The 11,660-nt window shown below is 37.7% G+C and overlaps 3 protein-coding genes across 3 annotated transcripts in view; 1 reads left to right on the top strand and 2 right to left on the bottom strand.

Moving 5' to 3' along the window:
* The window catches only part of LOC108623377 (kinesin-like protein KIF6), a 6,676-nt gene extending 4,637 nt beyond the window's left edge, over positions 1 to 2,039 (top strand). Inside the window, exons 10-13 of the mRNA XM_026812196.1 lie at positions 87 to 183; positions 257 to 412; positions 483 to 705; positions 771 to 2,039. Of these exons, the coding sequence (XP_026667997.1) occupies positions 87 to 183; positions 257 to 412; positions 483 to 705; positions 771 to 1,960 (1,666 nt within the window). The 3' untranslated portion in view covers positions 1,961 to 2,039. The remainder of the gene's footprint in view (positions 1 to 86; positions 184 to 256; positions 413 to 482; positions 706 to 770) is intronic.
* Positions 2,030 to 7,582, bottom strand: fs(1)N (female sterile (1) Nasrat). The gene is made up of 14 exons (XM_018021830.2): positions 7,253 to 7,582; positions 6,693 to 7,179; positions 6,324 to 6,619; positions 5,949 to 6,253; positions 5,216 to 5,887; positions 4,945 to 5,164; positions 4,344 to 4,859; positions 4,013 to 4,224; positions 3,816 to 3,951; positions 3,481 to 3,758; positions 2,963 to 3,328; positions 2,567 to 2,905; positions 2,360 to 2,513; positions 2,030 to 2,304 (listed from the first exon to the last, which is right to left on the bottom strand). The coding sequence occupies exons 1-14, from the start codon at positions 7,440 to 7,442 to the stop codon at positions 2,108 to 2,110; spliced, it is 4,368 nt and encodes a 1,455-aa protein (XP_017877319.1). The 5' UTR covers positions 7,443 to 7,582; the 3' UTR covers positions 2,030 to 2,107.
* A 93-nt stretch (positions 7,583 to 7,675) lies between these two features.
* LOC108623375 (uncharacterized) lies at positions 7,676 to 11,651 on the bottom strand. Its single transcript, XM_026812195.1, has 3 exons — positions 11,646 to 11,651; positions 9,617 to 11,567; positions 7,676 to 8,251 (listed from the first exon to the last, which is right to left on the bottom strand). The coding sequence occupies exons 1-3, from the start codon at positions 11,649 to 11,651 to the stop codon at positions 7,932 to 7,934; spliced, it is 2,277 nt and encodes a 758-aa protein (XP_026667996.1). The 3' UTR covers positions 7,676 to 7,931.
* Positions 11,652 to 11,660: the final 9 nt, after the last annotated feature.

Below are 11,660 nucleotides of genomic sequence, written 5' to 3'. Positions count from 1 at the left end.
TTTAGGCAATATAGGTATATACTAAGTTTCAGTCTTTCTAGTGTTAATTTGGATACTGGAAATTATTAATTTTTAATCGATTTAAGGAATTCGCTACTGACGTCGATTCTGAGGGACAGTTTGGGAGGCAACTGTATGACAGTGATGCTGGCCACTATAAGCGTGGTGACGTACAATTTAGAGGTGCTGAAAGCTCTCTGCCTCGTGAAACGAACATCCTCGAATTTATTTGATTAATACGTCTCGCGATTGTCAGGAGACAATATCCACTTGCAGATTCGCGGAGCGCGTGGCGCTGATAAAGAACGATTTGAAACGGAACCTGGAGACGGACGTTCAATGCGAGAACGCGTTGCTGAGAGCGGAGAACGAGAGGCTCAGGCAACAGATCAAAGCTCTGACTAGGCAGACCGTTCAGTATATTAATCAACCAGTGTTTCTCGTTTGTTTTGCCCGATGGTTAATTAACTTCGTACGAGCAGGTGTGCGACGAACTCACGGCTGACGACAAGAGAAATCTTGACCGGCAGATCAGACATTTTTTAGAATCGAACGAGGAGATCGGTTGGGATTATAATCCGATGAAAATTCGGTATTGTTTTGAAAGTTTTAAGAGGGCTGCCGAGTTGAATACGGATACGAAGAGATGTTTGAAGAAAATTGAGTATTATAAGGATTTGGTGGTTCAGAAGGACAAGGAAATTTGTATCCTATTTGCAATTTTTGTTATTCTGTTTTATTTCGATATTTCTTAACTCGCAAGTGTACAGCTTTATTAATTAGCATGATGAAGAAGGGGAAATCTACTGACGCGAGTGATAAGTCTACGGTCAATAATTTCCTAGATGATAAGCAAGATTTGATATCTAATCGTATTCCTTTAAAAAAGCTCAGACGTAGATTGAAAGTCTGTAATGAGAACAAAATTACGTGCGATGAAAATATTCAGAATAACGTCGAGGAGAAAGAAGAAAAAGGTTCGAGTAGAAAAATCTGTACTGATCAGACGTCGAGGTACAAATCTATTTACACTGAAACGTCGAGACCAGACTTGTTGCCTTGCAACGTCATTAATCTAACATTAAACGACACCACTGAGAATAGAAATCAAATTGAAGTCAATCAATCTGCTCGGAAATCTGAAAGTAAATCGAAGAAGAAACATAATCGAGAATTAAAAATTGAACACAACGACGAACAGATAAAAAATGTAAAAACTGAGACTAAAAATTCCACATCGCTTTATAAAAAATTCTTAAATTCAAAGATCGAACAGGATGACAGTAAAAATTTTGTTAGAACGAGAACGGAAATTGACGAGTCGACGACAACCTGTCAAAAATTCAGCACGAGAACTGATCAGGAAAATAGAAGTTTCGTTAAAATAAAAAATGAAACGATCAAACCTTCATTGATAGAAACCAGTGATTCGATGCCAGTTTCTCAAAGAAGCTTAAAGTCAAAAATGGACCAAAATGATTCTATTAAATCGAGTGGCAGAATAGAAGCTGATATCTCGGAAAAAGTCTCGACTCCGTATCAAAAATTCAGAACAAGAACTGATCAGGAAAACAAAAGTTTCGTTAAAATAAAAAATGAAACGATCAAACCTTCATTGATAGAAACCAGTGATTCGATGCCAGTTTCTCAAAGAAGTTTAAAATCAAGAATGGACCAAAATGATTTTGTTAAATTGAGAGCAGAAGCTGAAATCGAGGAAAGAGACTCAACTCCGACGTATCAGAAATTCTTAACTTTCAACGTCCCGAATAAACCAGTTGCACCTGAGGAGTATACGGAAATGAAGAAGGAACAAGTGAATTATTTAAACGAAACGCAGAATTTCGGTGACGGTAATAGAAGTTTGGAAGACTCGTTGCCTCTGACCGGAGATCCAGAGATCGACGAAGAAATTATAGCTTTTTACAAAGCGAAACGTACAGGTGGAAGTTATTATTAAGTAAACAGTGTGAATAAAAATGCGGATACAGTATTATTTAGAATTATCAAACAATTTCTAGTACTAAAATAAATTTTAATTAAACATATATTTCGTATATTCAGTATTCAATTCTACATTCCTTATTTAATCCGATGAATGTATACTTCAATTTCCTGAACACGTTAATGTATCTATGTCTAATTTTTCGCCGTACATTTCCGCTTCCAAGATCGACAACGTGTTATCGTCGACCAAACCAAGGCAACGCCGCTTTGCAAAATTAGTATACTTCCTAATCTTAAAACTGAATAATTTATTAGCGTTTATTTTTATACTATCTCTGTGCACGAAACCTTGAATACCTGAAAATAATCACATATTTTATCGAATAAATGTGTGTTGAGTATTCGATCGTACCTTTGTATTCATAAATTGTTAGAATCTTTCGATTTTCCATGAAAATTAACAGAGTTTCGAATGACCCTTCGAAACTGAATACGACGAACGACGCTGGTCGATGGGCTGTTATAGTCTGCAAGATCTTACCTCGTTTTGCATCTTTACTGCAAATCTAAAAAATATTATAAGTAGTATGATAATTGTTAATTAAGTTGTAAGACTTACGAATATGCGATTTCTGCTGAGTTCCTCGTCGTAATACAAATACATCTCCTTCTTAAGAAATCCAGCGTTGAACTTCAAAATCTCAGGCTTTCCAAAATATTTTCCAAGACTTGTATCCTGAGATTCAACCTCAAACTCATAAACATTATTCACGCTCTTCAATAATTCATTATTTAAATATAATTTCGTGTTATCACTAGTCAGAGTCGACAGAGATTTTTCAAACTCCTCGTTCATCTTATCAGACGATTTCAATCGTTCTATTTCAGCAACCATCGTCAGGAACATATCCTGATTTACATCTCTTCTATTTATCTTGTGTCCAAGATCCAAAACGAACTGAAAAAATAAGCTCGACATGAATCAAACAATTTTATCTCGTCTGAATGAACTCACTTGAAAATCATCGTCCTTCAGTTTCCACAAGTTCACAGAACTCCTTCCACAAGAATTTTTCCCTAAAGTGAGGAAATATAAGGTCTGATCTCGTTCGAACGTGGACCATTTCTCGATCACCCCGAAATCGATGACGTTCGCGACCAATTCGAATGTCTCCCCAGTGAACTGATACATGTGCATCTGGCAATCATCATAGCTCAGTGTTAAGTAATCCAAGTCATTCAGTTCGAAGTAGTGACTGCTGACGATGCTGCTGTTGTACTCGATGACTTGCAAATAGTCGAACACGTTGAACTGATAAATTTGCCTCTCCGCGTAATGCTTCAGGTGATTTAAATCCTCGCACACACTGTGCAAGTTTGCCTATAAGAGTGCAATTTACCAATCAAATTACTCTATAATTTAATCATTTAACGATATCAGTCAGAATGATTGACTTTGAATGGTAGCTCTGATGTTAATTGTTTTGCCTTAACTGTTTTTAATGTAATAAATTATTAAGCAAGAGATCTCACTTTTGTTTCTGCTAATATCTCATGCATTTCTAAATGCTTTTTCGCCAGGACGTTTGATAGATCTGTGATATTCGTGCCGTTCAGTATATCGCTTCCTTCCGCTCCGTTCTTGAAATAAACGTTCCCATGTACTGTCCATTTACCAGAGATTATCTGTTTGGACGAATTATTCGTAGTGACGGCTTCAGCTGCCCACCGATTCGGGTTAATACCATTTAAATACCCGAACACTTGAAGATTCTGATTGAACACCACTGGTTTCTCAAATGCGAAATTACCTAGAAAAATTTTTTGTCATTTATGATTAATCATTCTATGAATTATTCTTTTTCTACCTATGATGGGCTTCGTTGTGTTCAGAGGTATGAACCTCGTTGGGTCGATTCCGTTAATCAGACGAGCTTTGAAGTCTCGAGCAACGACGTTTCCATAAAAATTAAAGTTTCCTGTTATGGTCTGGTCTCCCGTTAACTAGAAATAAATCTAATTATGATAAGATTTTTTTATGATTGAATGTATTCAATTTTTGTACCATGAACGTGTTTTCCTGGATTTCCTTTAGATTTTCATTATTAACCCTTCCGAATATTTGGACCTTTTTCGCAATGACGTTACGACATCGTAACACTTCCACTGGTATAGTTTGATCCGTTTTTAATGGCAATAATAATTTCATGTCTATGTCGTTAATCATGTCGACTTTGATATTCGATAGAAAATCTACTTTGCTAAATGTTACAGTACCTGCAATGAAATAATCAAATTATAATTCTATTTAATATAATATTTATAGCATAAACTATAATTCTATTCAGTATAATATTTTAATAATGAATTAAATATTAAAATAAAATTTGAATCACCGTCGATGTGAATAGGTCTGTTAACATTCATAACATTCTTCTTCAAGTCATCTAAATCAATGCCCATGATACTCTTTGCTTCAAGATTCTTTTTAACTATAATATCCTTCTCCACCTTTAAAGCATCTTTGAAAATAACTTTCGACTTAATGGAAAAAGGTTTATCGATGAATACAGCCTTTTCATAAAATCTCTTCAAGTCTATATCGTTCAGTCTATCATTCGCGATAAACGAATTATTGAATATGACCTTGTTCTTAAATATTTTCGTTCCAGTAATTGTAAGATTATCCTTATCTTTGTAAATTACTGTGTCGAGAAATTCGGTGAAGTTCTTTCCATCGATTAATCCAGTCGTTTGTAGATTCTCGACAGTCACGTTCCCAGGGAAATTAATTCCGTCGCCAAATTCGTAAGTGTTGTTCCCTACAAACTTGAATCTGTTCGTGAAGTTATGGAACGGTATATGATTGATTTTTCCTGTTACGTTGAAGTCGTTGGAGACTGTGATGGAACCTGGAGAACAATTTATTTCAAGTGACAATTTCAGAAGTTTTAATTCATTGCATAGCATTTTTAATTATTTAATTAATTATATTACCGTTTATAATAATGGGACCTAATAATGTCTGTTCCTTCTTTGGATCTAATATATTTTCTGTAGGCCGACCGTTTAAGGAATCTACTTCGAGTTGATAGCAACTGACGTTCGACTCAAATACTTTGTGTCCCTCGAGTACTATGTCTGTATCATCGTTTAAAATCGTGTCCGATACGCGTTCTGAGAAATTGAAACCATTCATCAAACCCAGGACAGTTAAATTCNATGATTATGCAAATTCATTTTTTTTTATCTTCTCATTGAAGCTTACCCCTTCGATGACAGTGTTTCCAGGAATGACTTTAGGCTCGTCTTTCCATACGATGTCTCTCATTAAAATATTCCAATCAATCCCGTTGATGTTCTCGAAGGAAATATCTCCATTCACTTCCACTTTATTTATTTCACTAAAGTTCACATGACGATAATCTTTTATAGCGTCGCTGAACAGAATATCTTTAAATGGGATACCATTCACGGAATACACCGTGAGATTCTCAGCTTGAATGAAATCGAAAGTCTCTTCAATCGTAGTAGAATCATCGTGGGACGAGGAATCGTTCATGCTAACGTCATTAATGAACTCTGCAGTTAAATTCTCGACTGTCAGACTTCCAGCGAAATTTATATTCCCAAATATTTCTACATCCGAATCGAAATCCAACTGATTCGCTTTAGCCAAATTCGAATCAATTTCAATCAGTTTTTGCTTTACACTCTTTAATCGTTTCTCAAAATTGTCTATGTCGAATCCCACGTCTTCGGGTGTTAAATTCGCGTTGCCTATAGTGATCTGGCCATAAGATACGTTTTTAGAAAAGGTTGCATTTGTCACGTCTGCTACGCTAATATTCCAGAATCCGGTGACTGGGTTTTTCAAGTAACTTTTCTCGATACGAGCTTCTGTCTCGTTAAGAATTCTGTCTTGATGATTCAACGTTTCCTGAAGAAATGACAAATATTTTAATACTTAAAGATGTTCTGTCAGTACTTGAAAAACTTACTTCTAGTAAACTTTGCAAGAGCAACAGTCTCTGTGTAGAATATTGGACAGGGTGTATAACATCTTTCAACTGAGTGTGAATTTTCACCAATTGATTGCCGTGCATGAAACCGTATTTTGGAATTGGTATAATTTTAGAAAGATCGAACTGATCGAGATTCTTATTTGGCAAATGAGTTCCCTTAAAACTGAAACCTTGCCAGGTCAGAGCGAGCACAGTAGAATTTTTTAATTGCATCAACAATAAAGATTCCTCTCTATAGGAATCTGGTCTTATACTCTCGATCCAAGCAATTTCTGGATAATCTGTGATAAGCATAATCACATCGAATGAAATATAAAAATTGTAAATATTAATATTTCAATCTATTCATACCGAAATTAGATTCAGATTCTGTGTTGAATTCGAACTCGTCGTTCACGAAGTGGAACAGGCCAGCTTCCGGGCCAGATATTGCCAGGAACGAAAGGTATCCACTTTCGAAACAGACGAAATTGCTTAAATTATACGATTTTATGCTCTGCAATTCGCGGAAACTACTCCCTTCGGTAACGTTCCGATCTTCATAAAATAAAACGTGGTTCGAGCCTTGAACAGCGAGTGATGCGGTTTCGTGAATAGGACAAACTTGAATTCTGTCTGTTTTCAATTTCGGAATTTCATCGTACAGCCTGTGATGAAATAAATGAATTAAAATGTCGATATAAAATATAAAAAAGTTCATCGAATTGTTAAATTAATTACCAAAATAAATTAATACTCTTAGGAAAATTAATATAAAAACCATAGACGTCAATGGCTGAGTATCGTGCACCAAAATTAATCTCTTCATCATTTAACAATAATAATTGATAGGATTTTTCACGTTGGATGAACTGTATATCTTTTATACGTTTCAATACTGGCCAAGTCCAGAAATGTTTGAACACATTTTTATCTTCTAGCTTGTACCATTGCAAAGTGGTCGCGTTTCTCGATTCCACGCATAAAACTATCAAATGCATTTCCGGTTGCAGGCTGACTGCTCTGTACGATATTATATTGCCTTCTGCGTCGAAGCTCGAGGAATACGTTATGCAAATTTTATCTAAGTCCACTTCGTAGAAATAAAGCGTGGACTCCTCTGCACGAAACAAATAATCGCTGCCGATTATATTCAAATATTGCCATTTCGTTTCTGTTTTCGGTAGATCTATGAATTCGTGGATAGACACGTCTGTCACGACGAGTTCTGAAAATTATTTTCTTGAATTTGTATTAATTCATGAAATTATTATTGCAAAATTTAGGATCTGATTTTGTACCCTCTCGATTTCCAGCGCCGGTGTTGAACTCGTATTCCATCCAAATATTCGATACATCCTCGACGTCCCGTTTAATTCGCGACGAGACGATTTCTTCGATCAATTTTTCGACGTCCAAGCAAATCGTGTATTTCACAGAAATTAGAAAAATAAATAGGAGAATGGTGGAAACCTGAATTGACCGGTTCATCTCGGAAAGTAGAACTCGTACCGCTCGCTCGTCGAACGGAAAATATTTTGATCAGCTAATCGTATCACTTCGCGCAGTGGTTCTCCAAATGTTTGTGAAACATCGTATTATTTGATCGCTCTTGAACTTTCTTCTCTTGGACAGTTTAGCAGTCGATTGGTTTCTCGGTTTCATTCGTCTACGCTAATTGGACACTTTCACGAGTATGTGGGTCAAATGATATCCGTCGCCCGTTTTCCACGCAGGAAACGCTTTATTAAGTCAACGTTATAATAAAAAAACAAAAACAACGTGCAGAAATAACGTGTTACCAAACCAGTGACGTAACGATTACCCCGGTGTCTTATCTCGCCTCGGAACGATCGAAGCATCTATTTTCGTAAACCCATCACTTATCCTTAACAATATAATAAATCTACGTCTATGTACATATTTTATTCGAATTGATAATCCTTTTGATTCTGAATATCGCGACGGGAAGTTCGATTCCTACGGGACAGTCACCGGTAGGAATCTCGATCGGTCGCCGACTTTCGGCTGGAACCTCAGATTTATCTTCTCCTTTTCATCCTCGCCGACCTCGAGGAACGTGTTCCAGTCCACCAGGAAGTACAATCCGCTCTTCCTCCGTGGTGGTAGCGACGTGTCCGGTGCCTTGGTCGTTCCACCGAAGGACTCTTCCAAAGCCATCAGATTGGAGGAGCTCTTGGAGGAAGTCGTGGAGGAGTCGACGCCAGAATTTAATTGATCCGACGCGGCTCTCGCGGAATCTGTCGTTGTCGGGCTTAACGTCGTTTCGCCGGCCGGTTCTGTTGACAAGTTCCATTCATGAATCGGTTCGAAGCCGACTTGTTTCAAGCGCGTAATGAGGTTCAGAATTGCACTTTGAGTCCGAAGAATTTTTAATGCATAGAGATTGCGACAGTCACAGAGAGGAATGAATGTTATACAATGAGGGTTACAGAGATTTGTTAGGATCACCATAAATTATGTCTGGCTCTCGATTTCTCGGCGACATTAGTCACAGTGTTATTAGTATTACAAATAAGATTCTCACAATTAGCAAAGTTAGACGCGGGTAGAAAGTCGTTGGCTCCAGGTCGATCCGGAGTTTCCATCGATCTTTCCCAGAGATTGTCCTTTTCAGGGAAGATCGCTCTTTCTTCGCATGAAAGTAAAATTCGACGTAGAAATCGACGTGTTAGAAAACGGCGATTAATTAAGGGAGATAATGAATGGCTGCGTTCTTACGAATATGCGAAGGACGTACAACAATGAGAGGAAACTCACAATAGTTTGTTACAACTTACAGAATTAGTGAAGATAACCAGCAGACTGCGGATTTTATTCATTCAGAATTTATGTGTAAATGTATAAGAAATGTACATTTTCGAGAAGTAAAAGAAATATCAATTTATATATCATTTTTTAATTATTCTGATTTTATGGAATTACAAGAAAATTTTCAGAAATTATGAATATTTATAATTAATATTTTATTTTATATAAAGATCCGCAGTTTGATGATGAGATCCTCTGAACCAGGGCTAACGAACTCCACTATTGAGCTGCCCTACTATTTCGACTTGAACTGACGATAAACAGCAAACTTGGTACTTAGAATAAAACACGAAATTAAACTTCCGTGGAAACTCCTAAGTATACTTTTAACGATCGGAGTTGAACTTATTAAAGTGCTTCCCTTATTTCATTTAAAAAATGAGGATTGCAGAAAAATTTATGATTGAATTTTTTAATCGGATTTAATTAAGAAAATTATTTAATTAGCTTGATTGAAAGAAATTCGAATTATTCGATTGAATTTTAATCTTTAATTAGAAAAGTTTAATCGTTATTTGTTATTAAAATTAAGAAATCTGCAACTTTGATAGAGATAGAGAGTAAAGCACCAGTAGTTGAAAAGCGATGAGATACGATGCCCCACTATCATTCATGAATAGTAAACAGCCATAGAAGGAAGAGGAGAAACCCCAGGGAAAACTGTAGGGTCAAAAGCTCTAAATGACTTACGAGCTTCTATACAATTTAGTTCTTCACTCCAAACCTATTATACATATTGATTAGTAGACTCTGAAATCTTGTTAATACTCGAATAATCGTTCCAACCAAGAATTCCGAGCCACCCAAAACATACATCATAAGTTTTTTAATACCAGTAGTCGTGGTCTGTCCCTCGTCTCCTGTAGTAGTCGTTTCACTCTTCTCTTCATCCTCCTGTCGTTTAACTTCGTTTCGAGTATCCTCTTCGTACGTCTTGAAAATCTCTTCAAGTTTCACGGGATCTGGTCCTTCTTTCAAAACTTTTGTCGACTGTAATAAATCACTGGCTGCTTGTTTAACGTTCTGAATACCAGCCTTGCCTTCTTGCATTAATTTCACAGTATCCAATAGTTCATTGATTTTATTTTTCTGTTCTTCGTCTTGCACTTTGGCTTCGTGAGGTTTGAACACATGGAACTTGGACGAATCCGTGGATTTCACATCTTCCACAGTCTTCCTCTTCCTAGAAATTAATCCGATGTTCTCTAGAATTCCTCGCATGTTATCTGGCACTACTTCGATCAGAGACGGCATTTCAGTCGTCGGTCTCATAGACTTCTGTTTCCTGTTATCACCGATCAGTCCGAAACTCGCCAGGAACTCTTTCAATCCTTCGTCCTTCACATTAGAAGTCGGTAGGGGTTTGAAATTCGTATAAGAATTCAAATTAATTGTCGTTCTCTGAGTGGTACTCGTAGATTTATCCAAATCCGAAGTCTGCAGACCGAACTTCTTAAACAGCAATTGGACATCCCGACTTAGATTATCCACCCCTTTTTTTATCTCAGATCCAGGAGGTCCAACGTTCTGATCGACGATGGACATGGAATCAGTCGTGACAGGTGTCAAACTTGTACTACGAATATTGTTTAATTCTAAAATATCTTTATTCTTCTTATAAACGTCTTCCACGTTGCTGTTGTTGTCTGGTCGTAATCCGATGGAAGCTAACAAGTCCATCACTTCTGGTCTCATCGGCATTGAAGTGGTGCTGGTGCTTGTAGCTTGGCGAAATCCTGCAGAATTCAGGGAATACGTGGAACTGTATTTCGTCTTCGTGGTCGTCTGTGGAGACATGGGAGTCACGTAAAGAGCAGTAGGCTTCTCAGTGCTCATCATCAAAGCTTCTTTGATCATCTGAGATTTTTCTGTCGACGCGATACGTTCCTCAGGTTCTACGGTAATCGTTGGAAGAAACGGTATCCTGTCTACCTTAGAAGGCAACGTCGGTTCGAAGGTAGTCGGCGGCGCGTTGTAACGCCACTGACTGGATGTCAATATATTCTGCTTCTCTTTGAACCTCCCTAAGTCGATCGCGATCTCCTTGGGAGCAGGTTTCGTCGTAGCTTCTGTAACGCTGGTGCTGTAAACGATTTCCAGTTCTGACGTGCTCCCGTTACTCCTGTAAATCGGATACCTAGTCGTCGTCGTCGTCGTCGTTGCAGCTCTTTCATTGGTATAACTGTTCTTCTGTAAATTATCTAAATTAAACGTGAATTTAACAGGAGTCGAGTCCAGTTTCAACGTCTCCTTTAATGGTATTTTCGTTTGCACTTCGGAATACGTGTCTTTGTGATTTTTGTATTTGTTCTTATTCGTCGTTGTTAAATCTTTCAAAGTCGTTTTGTACGAATCGCGATTGTAAAAATTCTCGGTTGTAATTTCGGAATTTTGCACTTCGTTGTCCTCTTCGTCTCCTCGGTTCTCCGATCCCTGGTCGTCGGGAATCATCTGCGTCATCGGAGGTTTCGTGTACAGGTCCTTCAGATCGCCGGAGGATTCTCCATTGTACGGCAGAACGACCATCAATGCTCGTTGGTACAAATTTCTCGCTTTCTCCAGCTTCTCTTTGTCCTTCAATTGTCTCAAATCCTGCGAGGTGATATTTTGCAGGGTTTTGACTATGTCCGCTCTGGATAACCGAGGCAAGCTCGGATTCTCGCGGATCTGTCGTTCGACCTCTTCGATCGTTCGGTTGATCGAACTCTCGACTTCGTATCTCGATGGGAGATCGTCTTGGCTGTGGCCCAGCCTGAGCAGCAGCAGCAAACAGAAAACCGCGAGCTGCACAAATAATCAAATTTCTAATTGAAATTCAACGGAGCTTCACATTTTAATTATTATTAATTGCTCGAGAGTGACTCCCATTTAATTATT

This window comes from Ceratina calcarata, unplaced genomic scaffold, assembly GCF_001652005.2.
Source record: "Ceratina calcarata isolate Rehan_Ccalc_2016 unplaced genomic scaffold, ASM165200v1 scaffold262.2, whole genome shotgun sequence".
Classification (NCBI taxonomy): Eukaryota; Metazoa; Arthropoda; class Insecta; order Hymenoptera; family Apidae; genus Ceratina; species Ceratina calcarata.
The sequence above is the reverse complement of the archived record's forward strand: the minus strand, read 5'-3'. Positions and strand labels throughout refer to the sequence as shown.